General features: G+C 46.2%; 1 protein-coding gene across 1 annotated transcript; it reads left to right on the top strand.

The window, feature by feature from the left end:
* The first annotated feature begins 1,309 nt into the window (after positions 1 to 1,309).
* uri1 (URI1 prefoldin like chaperone) lies at positions 1,310 to 27,923 on the top strand. Its single transcript, XM_061245575.1, has 11 exons — positions 1,310 to 1,701; positions 10,685 to 10,719; positions 12,375 to 12,453; positions 12,740 to 12,875; positions 17,201 to 17,295; positions 17,787 to 17,850; positions 19,811 to 20,012; positions 20,898 to 21,186; positions 22,087 to 22,241; positions 24,390 to 24,633; positions 26,958 to 27,923. The coding sequence occupies exons 1-11, from the start codon at positions 1,630 to 1,632 to the stop codon at positions 27,144 to 27,146; spliced, it is 1,560 nt and encodes a 519-aa protein (XP_061101559.1). The 5' UTR covers positions 1,310 to 1,629; the 3' UTR covers positions 27,147 to 27,923.

Here is a 27,923-nt window from a genome sequence, read left to right on the forward strand (position 1 = left end):
GTGTAACCTGCAAAAAGCGAAGTGTTGACCGTATGCAGATAGGGCAATGTGTGGGGTTACCCATGTGGACGTGTCGCTACGTATTGCGGTACTAGGGCTAGTGTTATACATGTGCAGATGCTCTCGGTACACAGGAAGATCCCAGCAAGTTGGTCAGATTGATACACGAGTATGCAGTGCATATAGTGTGAGAAGACTACAGTCTACCATTAAAACAGCAAGTTTAAAGGACATCCATGCAGCTTACAGTAGAGAGAATCGTATTTTTCATTTTGGAGAACGGCATCTGCCAAAATCCATGCAGAGACCTTGCATAATGTATGGATCCACTTTACTTCCTGCTGCAACAAAGTTGTCGCCAGCTGTTCTTGTTTCTGAACAGGGTACAAGTAAGCATTCTGGATTCCTGGTATAGTTTACCTTCAGGTAGGAGGATAATATTACCTTTGTCTCCCTCTCTGGATCTGAATGTCTGTGGATCTGAATGTCTCTTTCAGTGGATCTCTGGTTCAGTGGATTTCAGTAGGTAGGCTAGACAAGTCCTGTGGATCTTTTATGTTGGATCTTTTGTCCCCCACCAGGTGTAGGGAAGCCCTGCTAATTGGACACTTAACTCCAGCTATATTTGAGGTCAGTTATGCTGTATATAGTGAATGCGAGCAAGGACGTTTACGACATTGAATCTCATTTGCTGCATCCATTCTACCCCTACCTTACACCATGCTGTCTGGGAGAATACTTGACAGTATTCTGAAAAAAAACACACACAAAAAAACACTACAAATAAAATTGATTTGACAAAGCACATTTCTGATGCCACATTTCAAGACCATTAAAATGTCATCCACTTAGCTCCCAAAAGGGATAATTGAAAACTCCCTGTGACATTTCACTGACAGCAGGTGAATACGTCAAAAAATATGAGTTCGTGCTTTTTCTGACACGACAAGGAGAAAGCAAGACCTGGAAACATTTTTTGCCGTGTCCTGCTAACTGTTTCTAGAAACGCTGGCTTTGAAAATAACATTTGAAAGGAAAAATGTTTATTTTGCTTAGCCCACCAATAAAGATAGTAGCATAGCCTACTGCTAACTATCATTTCCCTTAGGTGCAAAGATGCAAAATATGTATCCTACAGTATATCACAAAATAGCATTGGCCTTTCAAAGTTGCGCTGGTTTCCGTTGCAGAAATGAAATTACCTCACCCAGAATTTGTATTATTTGTGGGGGAATGGATAGGCCAGACAGTGGACTTTTTCCTGTATTAAACGCTCACTCGCTACGTAAGTCCGCTTTGTTTTGATTCCGACGATTTACCCAGAGTACATTGCGAAGAAGATAGAGGAACATGGCGCAGATTGAGAGTCGACGTTGAGACACCAGGAGAAACGATATTCAGTGGAAATTTTTGGAAAACGTTGAAACCCTAAAATGCGAGTGTGAAATGGTCTCACTCCCGAAGTCTTGGATAATTGCCGCTGCTCCATTGATGAGTAAAAGGAGACCGGACGACCTGGAAAATTCCTGCAATTGCATCCATAAACATTTCTTTAGGACTCACAACCCCTGAGTTTTAATTGTGTTGCTGATAAAACTCACAGATTTTGTTTTCTAAACACGTGGGAGGATGTCAGAAACACATATACGGGAAGACGAATTTCCGCATGGAGTTCATCGACTTCGGGAAGAACAAAAAAAGGTAAAACGACGGAAAAAGCCCGAGGAACACCAGTCCGTTGGGTTTTTAAATCTGCACGTCCACGCGGACCCAGGAAACGACGTGACCTATTTCGTGCGAACATAATTTATTGCCAGGGTCTGCATTGCGTTTACTGCTTGGATAAAGCCAGCAATGACCAATATGATATTCTAAACAATTTAAGCATGCACAGGGTATTGTATTGGTGCACTGTCTGCAGGAATAACTGAAAATGAAAGTTTACTAGCTAGGATTTCTAGAAACTTCCTTATCACGTGTTGTATCTGTTTATTCCAACATACATCGTTTCACTCTGTATCAATTACCTATCTGAAGACAATGTCAAAGTCAAATGAAGGCAGGTTCAGTATAGTGCAAAATTTGCGTACCCAGTACTGCCTGCATTTCTTATTTAAACGTAAGCTAAAATAGCTACGCGTGTTTGCAGTGGAAGCTTGATGCACGCTTTCACTTCTGTCCTCCCCCTTTTCTCGGACTGCGTAACAACCACGTCAGGCAGCTTCAGCTTGTGTTACAAGTGTTTTGCCAAACATGTTTTTACGAACTGGTTGGTGTCGCCTCTGTTCATATGCGCATTTGTCTTTCGTAAATTACCAAGTCAATGTCAATGTTGTGACAAACTTTTCGCATTACAAGTATATATGACAGGTGTTGCAAGTTGGCTTCTGGGTTCATTTATAAATCATACAAGTTAGGCAGCACTTAAGGTGAGATTAGTTCCATCGAGCACATTATGGTAAACACAGTATTTATTATAATATGAATAAGTCAAATGGGACCGTGAGAATAGACAGTATTTTCCAGAGCCTACGGTGTTACTTGCACAATGATATAGGCCTCAAAAACGAAATTCACTACAGTACGGGCTAACGTTTGTTTCGTTTTGAAGGGTTGCGTCATGGTTAGGGAACTCTAGTTGGCCTATATAAATAAAATCAGTTTGACAAAATTAGCCTAAGTTTTTTGACAAATCACTTATTCAAAGTTTTAGTTCAGGGCCCTCCAGTTGTCACGAAATTTGGCGTGAGTTCAAAGAGCACATTTCACATAACAGTCACTTTGGGTATACCTACCTACCGCTGTATTGAGACTACCTTTGTAAAATTTTTGTAGAGAGTGCAACGGTTTCCCCGCAAATTCCTTACACATTCCCTAAAAATTTAATCATCTTGCTAGCTCTCATTCCTACCCTCATCCCATTTTCTCTGATGGACAATATTACAGCACTGAATATTATATGAATATTCTGTTTATTATAAGTCACCAGCTTTCAATATTGCAGTCTTGTAAACCGTTTTCCTCAATTTTATTGGTTTAAATAAATCATTCTGTCATATTAGGATTTCCATCCAACCTTGATCTTGGACAAAGTTCTAGACAGCTGAGGATGACTTGACAAATCGCAGATTCTCTGAACGCTCGCAGCAAACATTAAAACGAATACATTGACATAGTAAAGAGAAATAAATAAGGTGTGACGAGCATAAATATATTAAATAATATATGTATATATATATGTGTATATATATATATATATATATATATATATATATATATATATATATATATATATATATATATATATATATATGTATGTATATGTATATATTTAATGATAAAACTAGTCATATGTAGTTTTGGTTAAAAAACAAACACTTCTAAAAAAAAAAAAAAACAATATTTTTTAAAATGGTTAAGCTCCCTGTCAAGTTTTGAGGCATTGAAACAGATGGGCTAATCAGGAAGGGGCCACGGGATGAGGGGCTGACCTTAACGTCCCTGTCCTGACCTTAATGTGACTAATGTTTAGGTCATGAACTCTAATGAAGCGTTAGCACTGCGCGCTAGTTCTAAGCGCTCTAGTTCTCATTTAATGCATTTGTGGATTTTGGCAGATGCCCTTATCCCAAATGACAAATCCGATTCACTCTACTGTAAGCTGTGCCAAAGCTGGCATTGGAGAGACTGGGATTCATCCTGGATCCTTTGTCAGGGTATGTGTTGTAGAAATATAACATACAGTACAGGTACATTTTGGTAATGTAGTACCTTTTTCGGGGAACATTTTTTAAAATCTGTGTGCCCCAACTTAAACAATGATTTCCGTCGACTAAAAAAAACCAGGCAAAAAAAACAAAAGCCTGGTTCTTTCTCTACCTACTGCTTTGTGTGGAGTTTGCATGTTCCTCTCTTGCCTGTATGGAGTTTCCTTCTGGTACCTGCTGCAAAAGAGCATGCATGCTCAGTCAACCTACCCTGTATAAATGCATTTGGTCGCATTGGTTAAACTCTCAAAACTAGGCCACAGAGTAAACCAGTCAGTCCACTATGGTTTTTCCTTCCAGTAATACAGACTGCGGTAAGGTTATGTCATACCCTCTGTATCATTTTCCTTGTGTCATGCCGTGATTTGGCCAAAGCTTATTGAGAGGACCTGAGGCCGAGGCAGCACTGGGCCCACTTATGAAATTATGGACAATATAATTCCATAAGATCCATGCTGCTGCCATGCCCTTGTGCAAGGTCCTTAACCCCACATTGCTTCTGGGGGGGGGTTTGATCCCTGCTTAGCCTAATCATCTGTAAGTCACTTGAGTACTGTAGGTGGAAATGAACCCCGGGGAACATTATTACTGTGGTGCTACGGGCACTCACCATGGAAGTAACCCTTGTGTATCCAACCTAATCCTTCCCCTGCCCCACTCCCAGGGGAAGTGAGGTTCAGTTTGCCTTCATTAACACTGTGCCTTAATCTCCTGCCTCAGCCCTGGTGTGAAGAGGCTGGTTGCATCATCTTATTTACTGTGCTGACAGCCCTGCAACTCCCTTTGGGATGAGCTGCGGCGGAACGCCTATAAACTTGGACTTTGGTTTAATTTAACGTCTTGCATTTTAGTGCTGTGTTCATGGCTGCCCTACAGACCAAATCTACAAAAAAATGTAAAGGACATTTCCCCTCTTCCCCAGTACTTAAGTTAACTGCAGAAACATGGAGGCAAGAAAGACCACTATTGTTCCTACTGAGAGCAGGTCAGATGACATTTTCCCTTGACAAATGTGTACTTTGTTTCCCCCTGCTGGCTCTGATGGGGAATTGCATCCAACTTTGCAGCAGGTCTGACCTCACTTGTGTTTTGAGTGTAATTGAAGAAGTTCACACTGCCAATGCAAAATATAGATACCTATTTCCCCTTAACTTGACACTACTGTTCTGTTTGGGCTCTCAAAAGCTTATCAGGTGCCTGTTGTGCAGGCATGGCCAAGATGTCGCTGATATGATGGGTCCCATCGAGTTCAGCTCACAGTTGGGCAGACTGTAATATTGGCTATCAGTTATGGCCAGTGAACCAAGGTTGTCTGGTTTTGTCTGAAAAGGGCTGGCGTGGGTGCAGATTTTTCCTGCTTATCAGTTTGATGGCCGTGATTACAAACTGTGTTTATATAGCACTTTTACCAGGAACTAAGTCTCTCTCTCTCACTCATTCACTGTCATACTGATGGTGAAAGGCAGCCTTGCAAGGGCAAAAATACATTGCTGGGCCAGTGTAAAAGGCAGCCATGCAAGACAGACCAGCCCATCTGGAATGATTAGGGGTTAGGTGTCTTGCTCATTGAACTGACATAGTTTCCAGTTGCCGGAAGGCTGCTCGACCTCCTGGGGCATGTTTCACAAAGCAGGATTACTGAGTTAACTGGATAACCGCACTGAATGTGGGACCCTACTAAATGTGGAACATGGACTGATGTTAAAAATCTTCTGGGTTTTACTCAGTGCAGTTATCCAGTTTCACGATGCACTCCACTGATCTAAAGATGCCCCGATTAGTGATTATGATCAAGGCTAGTGATAATGATTAATTAATTAGTTGAATCCAGTTTCAAACCTGCCTCTTTCAGATAAAATTGCGCACCTCTGTAGCCAAAATTACTGTCCAACCTCATGGTGAGCTCTATGGCTCATCTTCTTTATTATCTGGGTGATATTTCATACCCGTTATATTTCTAACTGCAGTGCCGAAAATAATTGCTTCATTGTTGAAATCTTTGACATTTGGGATGGATTTATAGCCCCTTCAGTCATGGCCCTCAAGTGTAACTACTGTAAAATTTGGCCTTAGACCTTTTTAACCAATCAAAATGCTATACTGTTGTTTTGAGCACCTATTAAAGCCCTACTAAATTCTCAACTTTCTCACTTTTACATTTAACCAAAGGAAAGTTTTAAAATCCTTGGTTGGAGGACAAAAGTACATTGCAGCGGAAGCGTGTAACATTGCATAATTGCGCATAGGTTTCCCTCTTGTGGTAAGCCCAGGGAATTGCATGCTTTAGTTTTGCTTACCGAGCTGTCAGTTTTCTCTCAGCCTTGAGTGGGTGCCAGTTTTCCTCCGCGTGCATCGATCGAACAAATGGACGTAAACCCTCATTAATGCGCCGCGTAATTGCTTGCGTTTTTGTACGTTCTCACTGGGGTTGATTACAGAGTGCTGATGGATGTGTTTTTTCCTTCTAGAGTGCACCCCTGAACGCCAAAAGCAGATGGTTTAAAAGAAAATATTGTTTAAAAAGATAATACCAGAGTAAAAACGGCGATACAAAAAGTGCAGGCTTTGCCATTGCAGCTGGAATTAATCGCGTCGGAGGGAAATGCCGCAAACGTACAATATTGAAACGTCTCATTCACAAGTGGCACTTAATCGATTTGCTGTGTGTTTTTTTTTTCAAGCGCATTTTAGAAGGTGCGTCTCTTTTTAAACGCTGTGATTGAAACAACCCGGCAGAATGCCTTCTGACTACAAACACGAATGAAAAGGAAAGCATTCAGAACACACATCTGTGTGCCCTTGGTAATACTCTAACGCCAAGCTGAATTTCCTCTAATTTAGATCGGATAAAGGCGTCGCACAATTACGTTCCGTGTGCAGCATTGTATAGAAAATTACAGATTTGAAACTAATATTTTCATAGATAATATATGGCTCCAGTTGTCCTTTTGTTTAAAACATCTGGTTACTTGTTCGTCGGCTGAATGTAAAGAGTGGTTCTCGAAAGGTCTGAAATGTCAAAGCTGTGATTTGAACGGGAAAGATTTCCAACCCGTTTTTTTATTTTTTATTTTTTTTAATCATTTTTTTAAACGTGTTGGGGGAAGAGACTGGTGTTAATGGGCTGTATTAGCGTTTTGTTCCTATATGGCTTTTGTTTTGTGAAGGCGCGAGTGTCAAACGCCAAGGCCTGTTTCCTGTTGCCTTTCTCTACCGCTCCCCCCCCTCCCGTATTATAATTCCTTTAATTAAAGAGGTTTTATTCACAGACACGCAGCTGGAGCGGGTCGGCCACTTTCCGCCAGGCATCTGAGCCGGCCGCCTGTCTGGCACGAGGACCCTGCTTATTGGCTGTTGTCAGGGAAGCGCAGCGCGCCCTTTTGTAGCCCGTCGGAGTTGGTTGGTGCAGTTTTCCGAACGTATTAATCATTGATTTCAATGCTGGCCCATTGACGGTGACAACCTTCTGCCTGCGTTTATCAGTTTCAACCGTCACCCGTTTCAAAACCACTGCCTGTAAGTGATGCTACTTTGGTCTGGGTTTCTGGTCATTTACATCAAATTTGCATTACGGCCATTTAGTCGAGTCTCTGGCCCAGGCGATGTGTGCAAATTTTGCTTCAATGCTTACTATCCCTTTGTGGACCTGCATATACGCCGAAGCAATTTTGCGTTCTGCACCTTGCTCAAAGTCACAACTACAGTGTCTTGCTTGAACCTGCAACCCCTACCAATAGCCATGTACCCTGCATGTAAGCCGCATTCTCTTCCCATGTATTCATGTGTGCAGTTTTAGAGACGCACGTAGGTGACTTTGCTTTTATGAGCTTGTATACAACGGTTTGTTTTTCTCTATCAAAAATGAGTGTCCCATTTTCAGCGTTAAGCCTGTCCCCCTCACTGCCTCAGACAGTTTTGTGAGGGCGTTGGGTAGACTCCCTTACAGTAGTACGCATGTCCTGTAAGTCCCCTGCTGCCATTCTTCCTCTGTGGTGTGCTGGAGGACTGCACCTCATTACGCACTTGGCATAAGTGGACCCCAGGTGCACAGTCCACCTGAAGAGTTGCCACGGTGATGAGAGCGGGGAACACCCTGCCGACTGTAACCCTCATTCCATGGCGACGCTAACGCCAAGTGTGTCCCCATGTGCCGTCTCCTGGTGGTATTCCACACTCTCGTGTTTGAAGAGCAGGTTCTGTAAAGTTTTACTCAACATTCAAAAAGTCTGTTCTAGAACTTTATTGTTTCAGTCATCAGTAATGATTGTTACATCAGCATTCAGGGGCGACATTGGCTCTCAACGAGCTGGTTGACATGTTGCATGGCTGCCCTTTACCATTGGTGCATCAGTGTGTGTGTGAATAGGTGAATGAGAGGCATTAATCGTGAAGCAATTTGTGTAGCCATAGTTGCTGGAAAAAGTGCTAGATGATGCAGTTGATTCGATTGACTGGTTACCCCCCTCTCCCCAGAAACCCTGACATTTATTTATCTATTGAAGTAGATATTTGATCCACAAACTATCTCTGGATGACAGTTGAAGGTATGTGTGGTGCAAAAAGATGAAAGCTGAAGCAAAATCCCTGTTGACCCAAGGGATGCATATTCCTAAATCTCGACATCCCTCCCCACCCCACCTTCACCAATGAGCCTCATCGCTGTTCCAGAGATCGACTTTGTGACGGGTTGTTTTCAGTGGATTGATTGGGGCATGCTGGTCGTAACCGTGTTTTCTAATGAGAGGGAGCCAGACAGAAAGGCTTATCACTTCTTTGGATTTATAATCAATGAAATTTAATTTTTTTTCTCTTCTCAAAGAGGCAGACAGCCAGGATCATATCGCTGTGGCATTTAGATCGCACAGCCAACAAAGCCACAAACGGAGTGTCCTCAACTGCTCTGACAGCACCGTAAGCAGTGGACACCTACGGCTCACACCAGATTGAGACGAGATGATCCTCACGTCCGTTTCTGTTCAACAGTTTCACAGGAAGAGTTCACAGGAAACTAAAATGGCTGATCTTTTTCAGCCTTTCCGGTGTTATGTGGTCACCACTGCCAGAACTATTTTGTGTGTGAGCGTGTACTTTAAACAATTGGAAAAACCTTGACTACATGACAATGCAAAAAAGTTTCTCTAACCTTTATTATTCATTAATGTCTTCTCTCCTGATTTTATTCTTCCTTCTGTTGAGGTTCTTCAAGGTGTCCTGCACACTGATTGACTAGCGCTGCCTATCCGTCCGTGTGTCGGGATGCCTGTTAATTGTACACAAGCTTGCCACTCGCATTGTGTGTTGTGAATGACTTGTGTAATGTGCTGTAAATTATTAATGCTGAGGAATAGGCCTGTCAACAGGCGGGAGGTAAGAGTTATTTGGAATTATGGAAATTTCCATTACGAGAGTGATCCTCTGTCTCTCTCTCTGCGTTTATCTTTTGACAGATCGCGCTCCTTGCAGGCGAGGGCAAACCAGCACTATGTAATAGAGAGCTGCCTGTAGGGTGGGGGGTGGGGCTTCTCTGTCGAGAAGGAAGTCCTCTTAAAATATACACAGCAATGGACAGCGTTGTATTATCTCACAGTAGTGTTTGTGGTTGTTCTGTGTTTTTCCTCCTCCTCAGTTTGAACCTGTTTTTGAACATTTATAATTCTATTCATAGTGTGCTCCATAATTCGGAGCTTCTGGTCAAAGCTGACAGGCAGGTGACAGTCACGCAAATAACCACACATTTGGTTTACAGAAGAGCATCTCCGAACACACAACGCGTCAAACCTCTAAGTAGATGAGCTACAGCAGCAGAAGGCCAATATATATTTTTTTGGTGTCACCATGTACAACTTTCAACTCATTTTATGCATAGGCCCCTCCCCCGTTTAAGGGGACCATCATTCATCATTTTTGCGGCAAATGGTTTCACAAGTGTTTTTGATTCGTCAGGTGCATTCAATTGCTTCCTTCGTGCAGGTATAAGAGCTTCCAGAAGCCCGTCTAGTCCTGGTTCTAGGCTTGTGATTGCCTTTGGAGTCTGTTATTAGCGTTTGTCAACTCGAGGACCAGAGTTGTGCGAATGAAAGTCAAGGAAGCCAAACTGATAAAAAGTGCTTGACAACTTGAAAGGGTGTGACAACCAGAGGACATGACGTGTCTCAATATATAGCCTTCAGAAAATGAAGTTCTGAATAAAAATGTAAGTTAATGAGGTAATTATGAATGTATTTTAGCTACCGCCACCAAATGCAGTGCATTATACTGTTCCTCATGCTTGTATGAAGTTGCGAATCTGGTAGTTTCAGATCACCTGTGTGCTCCTGTGTGTCTCCTGGTCCCCAGGTCTTTCCAGAAGCTTCTGCATTAGCTCGGTCTCAGGCACGCATGCGCAAGGCATTAAGAAGCCCCCTCGCAGTCCAATTGCTGCTCTGATTCAATTATGTCTGATGGATGTGCAGTGTTTTCCAGTCAGTCAGCCATCTTGTGATCTCATGAGCACCTCAGGCGTGAGATCTCAGGCCATTGGTGACATTTCTTTATTTTAGTCTTTTTTTTTTTTTCCTATTTGAGCAGTTACCCTAATGAGTGCAGTGGTAAATATAATTATGCAAAATCAACGCAGAAAACGATGATCCAAAATGAGTTTGGCCTCGGATGTCTCTGACAACGGCTCGAGGGATGTCATTGCTTATTGTTATGAACGCCCGCGTTTAGCGCATATTAGAAAGTTATAATTTCACAGTGGTGGAATTTAATATCAGGAAGAACCTTTTATCTAAGTCTGCAGTATTCTGTCTAGTTCGGAAATGCAGAATGAGTTTGTTCTGGGACATTGCAGAGTCTTTTTTTTTTTTTTTTTTGGTAATGTCCTGTATGTGTGCATGACTTATTAACGACGGTTTGTTTCGATATCTCAACAACAGGTGGTCTCCGGGTGCGAGGAGCAGATACAACACTGGTGAGTCCCGCCCACACACTCCTTTCACATGATCCGATTGGCTCGGCTGTTCTGAGTGGCTTCTTAATTCCTCATAGTCAATGAAAGTGGCCTTTCTTAGCAGTTGTTGTCATGGCGAACGCTGGTAAATGTTGGAGCGTGAAGGCCTGAGCGTGGCTGAAAAGGCTTTTGATGAGACGGTGGAATGAGTGGCCTCCCTGTTTGTGATAGGCACCTGTTTGTCTCGGATTGTACAGTTGCAGCTCTCTCTCTCTCTTTCGGAGAAGAGCTCATACGATCGGTGACAGAGCTGTAACACTGTAACACAGCCCTCGAGCGTTTTTCAGTTAGCGCACCTTGTGTGTTGTCCTTGGGGGCTCTGGCAGGTGGGCGGGGGGGGGGGGGGGTGCATGCACGGTGTGTTGTATAGACGCACTTCACTATAGTTACCAACGAGTGAAACCAACAGAAAGGGTCTATGGACTGCATTCATGTACAGTGTACAAGGTTTTTCATAAATCCTTGGTACATTTACCAAGCGTTTATATGCATTTAAAGGAGATGTGAAGCACTCCGTAATGTGACTCTGGCTCATTAGCTTTTTACCTTAGATTTGCTAGAAGAATGGAAAAACTGCTCAAGCATCTCTTAGTAGGGGACTGCGGTTCTGGCTTTTAAGTACCTCAACGGGTAATTAAAGTCGTCTGGCAGTCGGAGGGTTGCCGGTTCAATCCCCCCGCCCGGGCTGTGTTGAAGTGTCCCTGAGCAAGACACTTAACTCCCAAATGCTCCCGACGAGCTGGTTGGTGCCTTGCATGGCAGCCAATCGCTTTTGGTGTGTGAGTGTGTGTATGAATGGGTGAATGAGAAGCATCAATTGTACAGCGCTTTGGATAAAGGCGCTATATAAATGCCAGCCATTTACCATTCAACGACCAATTGGAAAAAACTTAAACTTTTTTTGTGCCTTTTGTATTGGCCCGGGACACTCAAATGATTTTCACAGGCATGATATAGGTGTTGATGTGTTTCATGAAATATATTAAATGATAATTTAAATGTGTTTTGGGTTTGCTGAATTTCCCTAATATTACATTTTGTCTAATCATCTGAATTCAGTGTGACAAGGACCCTTACTTATTTCCTCTCTCACTGCCCATGGTACTGTCCTTCCCTCAGTAATGCGAGGAAGGCAGCGCCTTTTAGGACTAGTGAACTAATACCACCAGATTAGCAAACTAGCATATCTCCAGACAGATGATAAAATACATTAAAGAAAAACTGCCTGCAACGAGATACCTATGTATACATCGTCTGCGGTTGGCTGAGCTGAACTCGCTGGCCGACCTGCTGTTTGCGGTCTTGGAGGCAGCAGCTGCCTTCCTGGTGTCACTGAGCGAAGGGAAGTACCACGGTCGACAAACGCAACGCAATAGAGGAAATGAGGGAAGAGGGCACAAACCTTTTCAGGGCACTGTAGACCACCAACATGCATTCGGTGACCACTTTATTAGGTATTTGTTAGAACCGTTTTCCTTTTCTATTAACATAAACTGCATTTGTAGAGGTGGTACTAGGGTACTGCATGAACATTGCGTGCAAGACCCCCCTCCTGTGGCCGTTGCTTTGCTCAGCTGTGTGTGTGTGTGTGTGTGTGTGTGTGTGTGCGCGTGCAGGACGAAGGTAGAAGCCGACTACAGCTCCCTGCAGGAAAGACTCCGCACGCTTCCCGATAAGCTGTCCTATGACATCATGGTACGTTCCGCCCTCGCCTGATTCGAGTCGCCGTGGTAATGGCCCTGCCCCCCTTACTGGTGTGATGTACACACAGGTAGCTTTGGAGCGTGTGATTAGAGGACTGTGCCGGCATTCCCCATTAGAACTGACCTGTGAGTGACAAGCTGGGATCAGCACTTAATGAACCTTCTCTCTCATTCTCTCTGCTTCCCCCCCCCCCCCCCCACTCCTGCTACCCATCTTTATCTCCCCGTTCCTTCCATCCTGTATCTCTCTGTCTTTTCATCCCTTCTCTGTGCATCAGGTACCCTTTGGACCTCTTGCCTTCATGCCAGGGAAGCTGGTCCACACCAACGAGGTGACGGTTCTGCTGGGAGATAACTGGTTCGCAAAGTGCTCAGCCAAGCAGGCGGTGGGCCTGGCGGAGCACAGGAAGAGCCGTGAGTCCCCTCAACACAGAGCTTTTTAATGAATTCATCCCATATACCGGGCCGACTTGGCTCAGGCAGTAAGAGCAGTTGGAGGGTTGCCGGTTCGATCCCCCGCCTGGGCTGTGTCGAAGTGTCCCTGAGCAAGACACCTAACCCCCAAATGCTTCTGACGAGCTGGTCGGTGCCTTGCATGGCAGCCAAACGCTGTCGGTGTGTGAGTGTGTGTATGAATGGGTGAATGAGAAGCATCAATTGTACAGCGCTTTGGATAAAGGTGCTATATAAATGCCAACCATATTCAAATTTACGTTTGGCCATTTGGCAGACACTGTTATTGAGTGTCCTCTGCTCTTGGTGTGCATAAAAATGTGTACTCCAGCCAATCAGCACCTTAGGTTTTACCCGTATATCCTGAAAAGCAGCAGAACCCAGCATCCTATGCTCCGTGGCCTTCGAGGGGCTGTGGCTGCACTCCCCTGCCATATTTTGTTAACACCTGTGGGGGTCGTGGTGTGTGTGAGATGGTGGGCCCCCTCCTCCACCTCCCTGCAGCTGCGTGGGGCTGTGAGACGGGGGTTAGGCTCTCATCCCCTTAATGTGAGAGCAGACAGGTGATCATGACTCAGCCACACGCTCTAATTATAAAAGGTGACACCGCGCCGTGTCAGGGAATTATCAGGCCTAAAAGCCTCCAGCGCTAAGGAGCAGCGGGAGGTATCAAAATCTCAGGCACGATTTAACATTGAGAGGGAGCGCTCCTCTCCGCTCCTGTGTCTGCCGCTGTTTGATGAGCTGCTTATCAAAACCCCCCCCACTGGTTCGCTCTGGGGGGGGGGGGGGGGGGGGTCAGTGTCCAATTTTTTTTGTTTGCTGTGCTGGCCCCACGTCTCCCACTAAAGGCGGTATTAGCGCTGTGCCGTGATAATGGCTCCCAGTGGCCGTGAGGCGGTTTCCTTTGAGCGGAGATCCTGTGTGCTTTCTGCAAGAGGCCTAAGCTCGTCTCAGGTTTAGCTGCACAGTCGATTGCGTCTGGTTGGAGGCGGCCTGGGGTTTTTACGCAGATAACGTGACTCTGTGAACAGTTGCTGGATGTTTCTTTGTCGTTGAAGACTTTCTTTTGGGACAAATCGCAGAACCTTCTTATGGTTGCTGCCACCTAGTGGAAGACGTGGTACTGCACCCAGGATTTTGTGTCCATTGAGCCCTCACCAGCCCCTCCCTTTGCATTGTGATGTCACCCTAGGTCAGCCAGAGTCTGGGTCAAGCATAATAGGACCTTTAGCCTGGATACTGGTCCACAGCGCCCTCTAGTGGACCTTCCCCCAGCGCAGTCTGGAGGGTTAAATCCCTCAGTGGGCCAGTGTCAGTGCGCTAGAGTACTTAACCTGAATTGCTGGGGCATTTATCCAGCGGTATAAAAGGATATGCTAATGCGAGCTCTGCAACCTTCGGATAAGGGCCGCGGCCAAACAAAATAAATAACAACAGTGACAGAAATGGCACTGAAACAGTCCAAGGAGCCTGCAGATAATGTCACACGCTTTTGGCAATGCAGCCGCGATGAGAGGGTATCGTTTCACCAAGTCCTGATGGTCAAGGTTACTTGTAGGTCAAGTGTAAGAGGATTTCTCTCCTCCCCTCCAGTTTTGGCAGTTGGTGTTGGTGATGGCCTTTCACGATCTCTGACACGTATTGAAATGTAGTTTAAAAGGATTCCCGGAGCATGTGCAGGCGATTAGGCGGAATAGTGCTTGTGTGTCTGTAATTTTGAAACGGCAATTTCTTTAAAAGCCTACATGTAATTTTCAACTCAAAAGGCTGTCAAAACTCTGTATAAATACCAGAGAAATGTCTCCCGAGATGGGCAAACTCCCACTGCTTTTGCACACTTCATTTGCATTGACAATGGCAACTACCCCCGCCCCCCCTCCCCTCACATCCTCTCCCCAAAATGTATTTTTAATTTCCTTTTTTTCTTTTTTTATCATTTGACTTTGACCTTCTCTTAAAAACCTCCATTGATGTAAGCTGGAATTATTTGCGTAAAATAATGTTCTTTTCGCTGTCATCTCGGTTGGAGCCGTTATTAGCCTGGGTTTACTGGAGCACAAACATTCTGTAACCTTAGCCTTCTCCCTGACACACACACACACACACAGAGCTTTGAACAACCACAGCCCAAGTTCTTCCTCTGTTACGCGATCACGCTTGGATGAGATCTGTCAAACAGCTCCTTCAGTTATTAGCCTGTCTGCAGCTGACCTTTTCCGCAATCAAAGATGTATGACTTAAGGGCTCAGATTCTCCATGGCAACGGGGGCCCGGACTTGCCGTCGCTGTGAGAAAAAGGTCTAATTGTTGCTGAAATTTAATGATCTGGAGAGACATTGGGGGCTGTGAGATTTTTATGAGCTGTCATTTTTATTTCCGTAACGTGGTTCGGGCTTAACCCCTTCTGCGCCTGGCTGGCTGGTCTCACAACCTGAATCCCACAGTCCCGTTTCTCTCAGAAAAAAGCCAAAGCTTGTTTTGCAGTGTGTATTTGGGGTAGGTAAGGACCGTGTGTGTTTTTAGAGCAAGGTGAGGACCATGTGTGTTTTTAGGGCAAGGTGAGGACCATGTGTGTTTTTAGGGCAAGGTGAGGACTGTGTGTGTTTTTAGAGCAAGGTGAGGACCATGTGTGTTTTTAGGACAAGGTGAGGACCGTGTGTGTTTTTAGGGCAAGGTGAGGACCGTGTGTGTTTTTAGGGCAAGGTGAGGACCGTGTGTGTTTTTAGGGCAAGGTGAGGACCGTGTGTGTTTTTAGGGCAAGGTGAGGACCGTGTGTGTTTTTAGGGCAAGGTGTGGACCCTGTGTGTTTTTAGGGGAATGTGAGCACCCTGTGTGTCTTTAGGGGAAGGTGGGGACCCTGTGTGTTTTTAGGGGAAGGTGAGCACCATGTGTGTTTTTAGGGGAAGGTGGGGACCCTGTGTGTTTTTAGGGGAAGGTGGGGACCCTGTGTGTCTTTAGGGGAAGGTGGGGGCCCTGTGTGTCTTTAGGGGAAGGTGGGGACCCTGTGTGTCTTTAGGGGAAGGTGGGGACCCTGTGTGTTTTTAGGGGAAGGTGGGGACCCTGTGTGTTTTTAGGGGAAGGTGGGGACCCTGTGTGTCTTTAGGGGAAGGTGAGCGCCATGTGTGTCTTTAGGGGAAGGTGGGGACCCTGTGTGTCTTTAGGGGAAGGTATAAACCCCTGTGTATTTTAGGGGCCGGATGGATGGAGGACTGTAGGTATGCTGTTCGTAATGCTGGCTGTATGGCAGTGGAATACTTTCAGATTATAGTGATTAATAGCCAAGCTTCCTTTTTTATTTTTCTTTTGGGTATTTTTTTTTTTTCTTCTTCACCTCCCTTCGTAATTCATTCAATTCACCCCAGGGCTCTATATAAATATTTAAAACAAATTAGCTTTTTATGTTTATATATCAACATACGCGCACACGATCACAGACACTCTCACACTCACACATGCTCTCACACGCGTGCGTGCATGTTTTTTTTTTCTACTCAATATTTTTTTGTGTGTTTATAAAGAAATTTATTTTCAAGGGAAAATGGCTTCTTAGTGGGAGTCAATACATGAGCTGCCAATACATTTTTGTATTCTTTATGAAAATGTAGTCTGTGAGAGTTAAAATATTTCCCACAAATAAATGGCAGAATTATAATCTCAGAACAAATACATCTACCAGAGCATAACATAATCCAAGGCAAAAGGTGTTGTGTGTACTGAACAGTGAGCAAACTTGTTTGTGTTTGCCTGGGGATATTTTGTCCCCTGTTTGTTAGGCCAGTTCATACATCACCAGTGTGAACGTGACTCTCCCAGTCAATTTGATTGTGTGCGTGTGCGTGTGCGTGAAAGAAGTTCCTGTGTGGTTTTTGCAGACCCGTGTCCTTCATTAACGTGGATCTGCTGAAGTGAAGGTGCTCCTCTCCGTTGCAGTCCTCCATGTTGACGAGTGATGAAATTATGCCTGTCTGCAAAACAAATACCTGGCTGTAATTACGCCTCTAGCCTGAATCGGCCTGGCACCAGATGTTTCTGAGATGATGTGAGAGGGAAACCAATAGCTCCATGCAGTTTGAGGCCACAAACTTAATATTTAAAGTGAATATTTAAATTTTCTCCTCGTGGCTGTATTTAAAATGGCTGAATGGGAGCAATGTGGGGAGAGGTCGATGGTAAAGGTGTGTTGAGGCTCACCCTCTGATCTAGAAAATTGATTTCACCTTCCCTCCTCTCTCTCAGCTCTTCTCTTGGTCTCACTCTGTTTTTCTTCTTTTCTCTGCTCACAGACGTAAGGAAGACCCTCGATGACCTGGGAAAAGTGGCGGAGAACTTCGAAGCCCGTGTTGGATTCACGGAAGATCTTCGAAAGTACAGTGGTGGTGTAAGTTACCTGCAGTAGTCCCAAACCACCTCCTCATTGAACCCATATACTGCTCCCCCACTCTGTCTCCTCTGTGCATCTCTGTTCATCTTCAGGGTACTGTAGGGCTCGATTTACCTGCTTACCTTTCATGTGCCTGCTGTGTAGGGTAGGGTAGGGTAAACGTGCAGACTACACCTGCACTGAATAATGTATAATAATAATTATAGTAATAATAGTAGTAGTAATACTAATGGTAATAACAGAAATGATGATAATGTCATATAATATAATGTAATGGTAGTAATAGTAAGAATAACAATGTGACTAATTGTATTAATAATACAGGTTCTGTCCACTCTGAAAGGCATCTGTGTTGTTTTTGGGTTTTTTTTTTAAGTAAATAAACCATATGATATTTTTATGTACTGCAGGTATAATTCAGTGGCATGTTGATTTAAGTGAGCTGTATAATGACTCTCTCTGAGAGTAATGCAGTTTCTGTCTTTCAGGGTAAAGGGAACTATGTGGACATCAGGGAAGAGGTGAGAGATGGAGAAGAGACCCTTACCAAAGGTATTGCTGTAACCCCCCCCCCCAAACTAAACCCCAACCCCCCTGCTGTGCCGCTCTGTCTCCACTGGCTCTCATAACCAGCTCAGAAATGAAATTAACAGACAAAAGTCGATTGGCAAATTTATAACAACGTAAAGCCCAGAGCATAAAGCCGATTTGAGTTAATTACCTTTGGGTCCTCTGTGCTTTCAAACTATGCGTGTCAGTTTTCAATATCCACACAAGTGTGCTAATCGCTTATTAAATATTACACTTTGTGTTCCTTATGAATAGTGCAGCATGGTCATTTTTCAGACACCGTATTGCTGTTTTATAGTGTTTCCAGCAAATATTTCACAGCGCCTTGTAGTCACACTGGCGAGCTGATTGAAAGCAGGGTACAAAGCCCACGGATAGTCTAATTACTTTGGCTGTTGTTATTTCCAAAAACATTACATTACATTACATTAATGGCATTTGGCAGACACTCTTATCCATAGCGACGTACAGTTGATTAGACTAAGCAGGAGACAATGCAGGGTTAAGGGCCTTGCTCAAGGGCCCAACGGCTGTGCGGATCTTATTGTGGCTACACCGGGGATCGAGCCACCGACCTTGCGGGTCCCAGTCATGTACCTTAACCACTACGCTGCAGGCCACCCTAACATTTATGACTTTACAGCAAGGCTTTAGCCTAAAATCAATCGAGGATGACACTGGCAAAGCTCCCTCGGTAGCTAAATAGTCAGCTCAATGTGTGGTTTTAGAGGAACTGACCTGGTCAGTTTTTTCCAAAACCTCCAATCGATTAAAATGTGGAATGCAGTGGTGGGGTACTTTGTCTTGTGACACTGTGTCTCTCAGATGGAATGATTTGTGTCTGGTGTTAACCGTGTTAGAAAGGAAAGTGTAGGGGAAGTAGCTTGGCATTCTGATTTAATGCGATTGGTGGTTAAAAAATGCTGACCCTCCCATTGGTGGACTGATTGCCCATGGGGAGTGTTGTCAATACCAAGATAATGAGTGGCCCTTATAAAGTAGCCTATGTGTTTATTAATTTCATTTTCATGCAGTTTACTATTGCTGCTGTGCGTTTTTTTTAAAACATAAAAGCGTAAAAGGAAAGCGATTAATCAATAATTAATTTGAGGCGTGCGCACTGGTGTAAGCAGAAAGATGAAATCGTTTTCCATAAATCCCACGTAATTGCGTGCGCAGTGGAAGCATACATGGCAAGACTCGCTCGGTCACGTGACGGACGTTTACCGCTGGTTTCATCTGAGGCTCGGTCACGTGACGCACGTTTACCGCTGGTTTTTATCTGAGGCTCGGCCCTGCTGCATACTGTGCCTCCTGTGCAGATACGGGAGGGAGCCTTCTTAAACGGAGTCCACTGACGCGTTACACCTCAATGATGACAATAGAGAACGTGTGTTGTCTGATCGGCTACCCCACTGTAAAGGTTGTGTATGGTTTGTTGGTTATTGTCTTTAATGACTGAGACAACACTCTGTTATTTTTGTGCATGTAGTTGGTTATTGGGCCAGATTTGCAAATACAGATTGAGATTATTCTCCATACAAAACTCAACTCAATTTTATTTAATCCAGGACTAAGCTGTGTACTTGAAACCAGCCCATAGTAATGCCAGGAATGAGACTCTGAATTGTTAATCGTATTCTCTTGATACTTGGGCCCTAACTGGCTGTGTGCTTGTCTCTGTTGCGTGTGCGTGTGCGTGTGCGTGTGCGTGTGTGTGTGTGTGTGTGTGTGTTTTGTATGTCTGTGTCCATGTTGCGTGTGTGTGCGCGTGTGTGCGCGTGTGTGTGTGTGTGTGTGTTTTGTATGTCTGTGTCCATGTTGCGTGTGTGTGTGTGTGTGTGTGTGTGTGTGTGTGTGTGTGTGTGTGTGTGTGTGTGTGTGTGTGTGTGTGTGTGTGTGTGTGTGTGTGTGTGTGTGTGTGTGTATGTGTGTTTCGCAGGTAAGAGGCGGCTGGCCCATAAACCCAACTCTATGCCCCGGGTGGAGTCTGTGCTGGAGCTCCCGGAGGAGGAGGAGGAGGAGGAGGAGGAGGAGGCGGGAGGAGGTGCAGGGGGCCGGCGGGGGGTTCTGTCTGAGGAGGAGCTGTGGGCCAGACTGGACCAGCTCCAGGCACAGGAGGATCAGCTGGATGATGAGGACAGGTACAGAGACATGCACACACACACACACACACACACACACACACACACACACTCATTTCTATATAATACGCAAGTTATAACTGATTGGCTTGTGGCAGACATTGTTTTACCTTAGCATGCCATTGGTAGGAACTGATCTTTGGAAGCTTGTGTTGCACCAGAGCAGGTGATGGCGCTGCCCCGTTTGATTACCCCCTGTAAATAGGCTTGATGAAGCTGTGCTCCAGCTCAGAAAAGTCATCTCGCTGGGAGATTATCCCGACTCGGGCCGCGAACAGGCCAGGGGTGCGAGCTCGCCCCGTGACAGAGCCCCTCTAAATGAGGTTTTCAATTACGTGCACACACTCAGAGCCTCAGCGGAACACCGCGTCTGAAACCTGTGCATCGGGCCGCGGGGCTAATGAGACCGCGGAGTCTGAATTAGAGCGCGGATTGAGTCCAGAGAATGGGGATTTCATGGGGCTTAAGAAACGAGATCGTCCAAATGCAGAACGCGGCGGCCATTTTGTCATTTTTTGGGGGCGGCTGGTGAAGAAAACGCATTCTTCCTCCTATTGCGCCATGCAGACGGAATGAAAAACAATGGGTTGAAGTCTGTGCTAAAATAAGCCCCCATTCATGTGAACGCACATAGACAGAGCGCGCTTTTGTTTTAGACGCGGAGTTTAGAGACAATACCGCGCTCGTCTGCCTGCGCTTTGATGGCGGAGCCCAGCCGTGTCTCCTCGTTCGTGTTTACACAATCTCTTCCTCGGTCATTGTTCAGGTCCTCCTCATTGTTTAACCCTTTATTTTGGGCTCCGGTTTGTTCCTTGGCTCCCCGTGGAAACATCTGTGTTGTTTTAGCGTTTTTAAGGTCTTATTTTTGTGTTCCTGAAATGGCAGAGCGTCTGACGGCGCCGAGGTGAACGGTGAAGACGCGACGTCTTCATCTTCCTCGGAGGAAGAGAAGGACGGCGAAGCCGGCCGTCTGACCAACGGTCTCCACAGCGACGAGGGCTGGCCTTCAGAGTCCCGGCCCTCAGAGTCCCGGGCCGAGCTGCAGCCTCTCCCCCCGCAGGGCCACGGAGCGGGCCTGCCCAACCTGCTCCAGGAGGAGGAAGAGGAGGAGGAAGAGGATGGGGAGGGCGGCGTGCCGACCATCTACTTCTCTCACACCATGGAGCCCAAGAAGGTGAGCGGGTTCTGCTGGAGTTCTGTCCGTCCGTCTGTCCATCCGTCCATCCGGGCCGGATATCGGACCTCCAGAGGTCCGTTATGGGGCCGTCTGAAACCTCACCCTCCACCCTCCACAAAGCCCAGTGCCAAATTCATTCCACCTGCGAACGTCAAGGTCAAATTAGTTTTAGCACAAAAAAAAGAATAGAAGGAAAAACAAATGAATTACGTTTATAAGTTAAGAATAAGTGACTTCTCTGCCATAGGGTTGTGGTTTCTGTAGAGTTAGCGTTTATCTCAGGGGGGTTGCCAGATAATTGGGCAACAATATTAAAACCTGATCCCCTGTATACTGGTGTGGATTCAGTGATGCGGAGTCCCCAGCACAAACGCCAGTGTAATGAGAATGAGAATGAGAGTGGTGTGTGTGATCCGGACTAAAAAAAGACCGGGTTGTTCTCTCCTCTGACCGTGTTTGGGGCTAATGAAGTGGCCCAGCTGTGCATAAGCTGGATGTGTGGCTTTATTTTTAAACCTGACGCACCTCTCCTGGGCTGGCCCGTGCGATGGCTGTGTTAGAGGGAGCATCCCCCGCTGTAGCCAGTGTGCCGTCTCTCTCACCTGTTCCGCCTGGCTGTGCCTCTAATTAATCACTCTCCTTCCTCCTCCTCCTCTCTCTTTCTGTGCTCTCTTTCTGCCCCTCTCCCTTTGTTTCTTCCTCCCTTTCCCTCTCTTCCTTTGTTGCCTCTCTCCTCCTGCCCCCTTCTCCCTCCTTCCCTCCCTCCCTCCCTCCTCCACCTCTCCTCCACCTCTCTCCCTCACTCTCCCCTGCCCCCTTATACCCTCTCTCCTTTCTCTCTCTCTCCTCTCTCCTCTCTCTCTCCCCTCTCTCCTCCCTCCCTCCCTCCCTCTCCAGGTCAGGATTAACACAGGGAGGAACACCATGCTGAAGTTTAGCGAGAGGAAGGAGGAGGCCAAACGCAAGAAGAAGAATGGCAGTCACCACGGCAACGGCCACGGCCATTCCCACCACGAGCTCCACAAGATCAAATCACCCGCTGACTTTTACAGGTGATTTCCACCTGTCAATCAAACTGCAGGCCACTCCCATCACAGGCAACCCAAGATCAAATCACCCGCTGATATGAGTGATTTACACCCGTCAATCATACTACAAGCCACTCCCTTCCAAGGTCCACAGGGTCAAGCCTCCTGTCACTCAAACTGAGAGCTCTGCTGTTTAAACAGCAGATGGTATTCTTGTTGCTGTAGACATGAACGTCTGTATTGTTTGTAGATGTGAACAGACTCGCAGTTTGTCGATATTAATGTCTTCTCTGTTTGTAGATGTGAACACACTCGATGGATATTAGTGTCTTTGTTTGTAGATGTGAACACACGCGGTTTGTAGATGTGAACACACGCGGTTTGTAGATGTGAACACACGCTGTTTGTAGATGTGAACACACGCTGTTTGTAGATGTGAACACGCTATTTGTAGATGTGAACACACTCGCTGTTTGTAGATGTGAACACACTCGCTGTTTGTAGATGTGAACACACTCGCTGTTTGTAGATGTGAACACACTCGCTGTTTGTAGATGTAAACACACTCGCTGTTTGTACACACTCATTGACGGTTCAGGTGAACAGCCCTGCTCGTGTTACAGTGACAGGGTTTTGGCAGAGGGCAGGTCTATGAAACGCACAGGATCACTTTGTGCATCTCACACTTCACTGGTTTGAGGTCCTTGCCTGGGACTGATTACATCTTCTCTCAGTGGGGCTTAACCCCCAGAACATGGACAGTCGTATGTTCTCCTTAGAGGGACATGACTGTGTGACCTGGGTTAGCAGTGTGTTCAGAAACCTGCTTATCTAGAGAGGCTAACTGATATTCCTACAGCTGGGTGTTTCATGCCCACTGGAGCAATTGGCATGTTCGCTGGTCCTCACAATCTCTCTACTCCCAAACCATTACACTTCTGTTCTACACTGGTACACCACACGCTCTTAGATTGTGAGTGTTGCAGTTGCTGTGGTGGTTCTGTGGCAGTCGTTCCAGGACTCCATTTTACTACAGAAGAAGAGAGCAGAAGGCTGATGACACACTGGAGCAGAAGCAAATAATCCATGCCACCCCCTGATATTTTTTTCATTTCTCAGAGTTTTCTGTTGGCATTTCTGCATGGTGTTCAGCCTTAAAAACAAATACGCTGATTTTAATGGGGTCGCCGATGGATGGAGCCTGTGTAGATTCATGTGATATGGGGGGGTGTCTGTGTTGTGTCTGAGAGGTGTGTTTAGGCGGGGGGGGGGGGTCTGTAGTGGGGGTGCTGTGTGCTCTGTTGTGTCTGAGAGAGGCGTGTTTAGGGGGTGGGGTGGGGGTTGGTTGGGGGTTGGTTGAGGGTTGGTTGGGGGTTGGATTGGGTTGTGGATGTGGGTTGGATGAGGGTTGGATCGGGGGTGGATGGGGGTTCTATGGGGGTTGTATGGGGGGTGGTTGGGGGGCAGGTGTTGGCGCAGAAGGTTGTCATGGTAACGGATGCTCTGTGAGATCAGCAGGCTCACAGCTGGCAGGGTGCAGAAGCGTGTCGGATCACGTGAGGGAGGGGATGGTCTCGGAGGTACTGGCTCCCAGCTGGCGTGTGTCTTAAAGGAGACGCGCCTCCTTCGGTCCTGATCGAGGAGTTGTCCTCTGTGGGCTGACCCCTGCTATGTCGAGCTACTCCCTGTGTTTAAACCCCCAGTGCCTTTTCATTTGGCAGCTGTGGGAAACCCCCCCCCCCCAAGGTTTTCCCTAAATATGTTTTGTTTAAGCCAGGGAACTGAAAAGTCTTAATTGGTGGGAATTATTAACGTGAACCAGAAATGAGTGAATTAACTTAATTGGAACCTTGTCCTTTGCTCCCCAGGCTCTGCGTTTCCATAGTATTGGATACTTACCCTTCACTCTGTTTCTGTCTGTTTTAAACAGAGGTGTCTGCTGGAAGTGCAAGTTTTTGTAGGACACAACGTTCAGCATTATCATGGTCTTCAATCCAACCCTGACTAGAATACCTGTGTCTTAGTGCTGGCCTAAAACAAAAACCTGCACCCCTACAGGCCCTTTGTGGACACCCATAGTTTTAAATCTAACCCGTGTCAGTGTGGTGGTTGTCCTGAGCCCCTGGAGTGTGACGGTGTGTGACACGTGTGTGTGTGTGTGTGCGGCTGCAGGGTGTTTGTGGACGTGGTGAACGGAGAGCTGGTCCCGCGGAAGTCCATCCTGAAGTCGCGCAGCCGGGAGAACAGCGTGTGCAGCGACACCAGCGAGAGCAGCGCGGCCGACTTTGAGGAGCGGCGGGGCCTCGGCCGCAGCCTGAGCCACGACGAGGGCACGCACAGCGACACCAGCGAGGGCATCCTAGAGGAGGAGAGCCCCACCGGGCCCCGGGCCCCGCACTTACCCTCTCACTACGAGGTAACCCCCTTACCCTCACACTACGAGGTATCCCCCTTACCCTCACACTACGAGGTATCCCCCTTACCCTCACACTACGAGGTATCCCCCTTACCCTCACACTACGAGGTATCCCCCTTACCCTCTCACTACGAGGTATCCCCCTTACCCTGCCCTGCACTAACCCTCACACTACGAGGTATCCCCCCTTACCCTCACACTACGAGGTATCCCCCTTACCCTCACACTACGAGGTATCCCCCTTACCCTCTCACTACGAGGTATCCCCCCTTACCCTCACACTACGAGGTATCCCCCTTGCCCTCTCACTACGAGGTATCCCCCTTACCCTCACACTACGAGGTATCCCCCTTACCCTCTCACTATGAGATAACGCCCTTACCCTCACACTACGAGGTATCCCCCTTACCCTGCCCCGCACTAACCCTCACACTACGAGGTATCCCCCTTGCCCTCTCACTACGAGGTATCCCCCTTACCCTCTCACTATGAGGTAACGCCCTTACCCTCTCACTATGAGGTAACGCCCTTACCCTGCCCCCACACTTACAGTGGGAGCAATAATTATTTGATCCCTTGCTGATTTTGTAGGTTTGCCCACTTACAAAGAATGGAACTGTGTAGAATTTTAATCATAGGTACATTTTAACATTGAGTGACAGAATATCACAAAATATCACATAATAATCCACAATAATTTTATAAAACAGACCAGTTAGTTTTCCATTTTCCATCGTTATGTAGCTGTATAAATCGACACCTGTCCACACAATCAATCAGATTCCAACGTTTCCACCATGGCCAAGACAAAGGAGCTGTCTAAGGACATCAGGGACAAAATTGTAGACCTGCACAAGGCTGGGATGGGCTACAAGAAAATAAGCAAGCAGCTTGGTGAGAAGTTAACAACTGTTGGAGCAATTATTAGAAAATGGAAGAAACACAGTCACCGCCAATCTCCCTCGGTCTGGGGCTCCACATAAGATCTCACCTCGTGGGATATCAATGATCATGAGAAAGGTCAGGGATCAGCCCAGTACTACACCGGAGGAGCTTGTTGATGACCTGAAGGCAGTTGGGACCACAGTCACGAAGAGAACCATCAGTAACGCACTACACCGTGAAGGATTAAAATCCTGCTGCGCGCGCAAGGTTCCTCTGCTGAAGAAGGCACATGTACAGGCCCGTCTGAAGTTTGCCAAAGACCACCTGGATGATCCAGAGGAGGCTTGGGAGAAGGTGATGTGGTCAGATGAGACCAAAATAGAGGTATTTGGCATCAACTCGACTCGCCGTGTTTGGAGGAAGAGAAATGCTGAGTGCAACCCCAAGAACACCATCCCCACTGTGAAGCATGGAGGTGGAAACCTTATGCTTTGGGGGTGTTTCTCAGTTAAGGGGACAGGACGACTTCACCGTATCGAGGGGAGGATGAATGGGACCAGGAAATTTTGGGCGACAACCTCCTTCCCTCAGTGAGAGCACTGAAAATAGGTTGTGGATGGGTCTTCCAACATGACAATGACCCAAAACATACGGCCAAGGCAACAAAGGAGTGGCTCAAAAAGAAGCATATTAAGGTCCTGGAGTGGCCTAGCCAGTCTCCAGACTTAAATCCCATCGAAAATCTGTGGAGGGAGCTGAAGCTTCGAGTTGCCAAGCGACAGCCTCAGAACTTTAAGGATTTGGAAAGGATCTGCAAAGAGGAGTGGACCAAAATCCCTCCCAAGATCTGTGCAAACCTGGTGGAAAACTACAACAAACGTCTGACCTCTGTGCTTGCCAACAAAGGTTTCTCCACCAAGTATTATGTCCTATTGTTCTATGGATCAAATACTTATTTCATGTGAAAATATATTAAATTTATTAAATTTATATGATGTTGTTATTGTGGATTATTTTGTGATAAAATGTTAAAATGTACCTATGATTAAAATTCTGCAGTTTCATTCTTTGTAAGTGGGCAAACCTACAAAATCAGCAAGGGATCAAATAATTATTACCCCCACACTTATCCTCTGACTACGAGGTATCCCCCTTACCCTCTCACTACGAGGTAATGCCCTTACCCTGCCCCCACACTTGCCCTCTCACTACGAGGTAATGCCCTTACCCTCCCCCCACATTTGCCCTCTCACTACGAGGTAACGCCCTTACCCTGCCCCCGCAGTTACCCTCACTGAAGTAACTCACTTACCCTCTCACTGTGAGGTAACTCTGCACTTACCCTCATACTATGAGGTAACCCCCTTACTGTTAATTAAATTAAATGTCTTTAATGTTTATTTTTGTTTTTTGGGTTTTTTTTGTGCATTTTTAAACAGGCTTTTTCAGGGACGGTTGTGGAGAAGGACCCCGGGATGCCCACATCCATTCCCCACCTGACCATCTGCGCGCCCGCCCTGCCCACAATCCCAGAGAGGAAGTGTGAGGACCCGGCCCCCGACGGGCCCCAAGGGCCCCCCAAGAGGGTCTCCAAGTTCAAGGCCTCCAGGGCAAAAGCAACAATGTGACCCCCCCATCCCTGGGTTCAGACCCTTTTTAGCTTTATTTTGTACTGACACACTTTACACTAAGCAGGTGCCATCCCTCTTCTCTCTAGCTCCTCTTGTTTTTGTCTCTCAAACCCTTCTCTCTTTAAGTTGCAGCGAGCTTTGTATTCTCTGTTCCTTTGTTGCTAGTTGCTGTTGTTTTCGTGGATCTTCCCCATTGTTGGGTACAAGGAGTCGTGATATTGGCGTAGGTGTACCTGCCTGTCGTAACATAGGGGTAATAAAAAATAAAAAAAACTTTTCAGCGATCCCATTGTGTGGGTGCACTTACTGTAGTAGCTTTTGGTGTGCCCGTCTACCAACGTACAGATGGCCAGTCTACCTTAGGAATCCCTTCTGTTTCAGCAGCATTACCAGCAGATCTCGAGCCAGCCTCCACGGTGTCTGAATCAGAATGTGATCATTTTGCTCTTAACTTGACCGCACTTACATAGCATAGGGCCTGAAGGACAGACTGGCCACTCGATGGTCCTTACACCGGAGAAGAAAAGCTACGATCTAAACACAGCGACTGCCTTCGCATTGCTTCAGGTTCCCGTTGGAAAGTCAGGCTCGGTGACTGTAAGTCTGACAAACTGCAGTCTTTAGAAGGAAAAAATCTTACGCTGCCACTTTTTTTGTTGCCTTTTTCTTTGATGTTCATCTGCTTCAGTGATGTGCCTATTTCAAGCAAAGATATTGTACTTAAAAAAGTGCTGTGAACTTGAAATTGGAAGAAATAAACATTTTTTGTGATGA

Source organism: Conger conger, chromosome 6 (assembly GCF_963514075.1).
Source record: "Conger conger chromosome 6, fConCon1.1, whole genome shotgun sequence".
NCBI lineage: Eukaryota > Metazoa > Chordata > Actinopteri > Anguilliformes > Congridae > Conger > Conger conger.

Bases quoted from the DNA above. Each gene is read 5' to 3' on its own strand.
- uri1 (XM_061245575.1), top strand. From the start codon at position 1,630: ATGTCAGAAACACATATACGGGAAGACGAATTTCCGCATGGAGTTCAT. The intron at 21,187-22,086 runs GTGAGCGGGTTC...CTCCCTCTCCAG, and splicing joins ACACCATGGAGCCCAAGAAG to GTCAGGATTAACACAGGGAG. The intron at 24,634-26,957 runs GTAACCCCCTTA...ATTTTTAAACAG, and splicing joins ACTTACCCTCTCACTACGAG to GCTTTTTCAGGGACGGTTGT.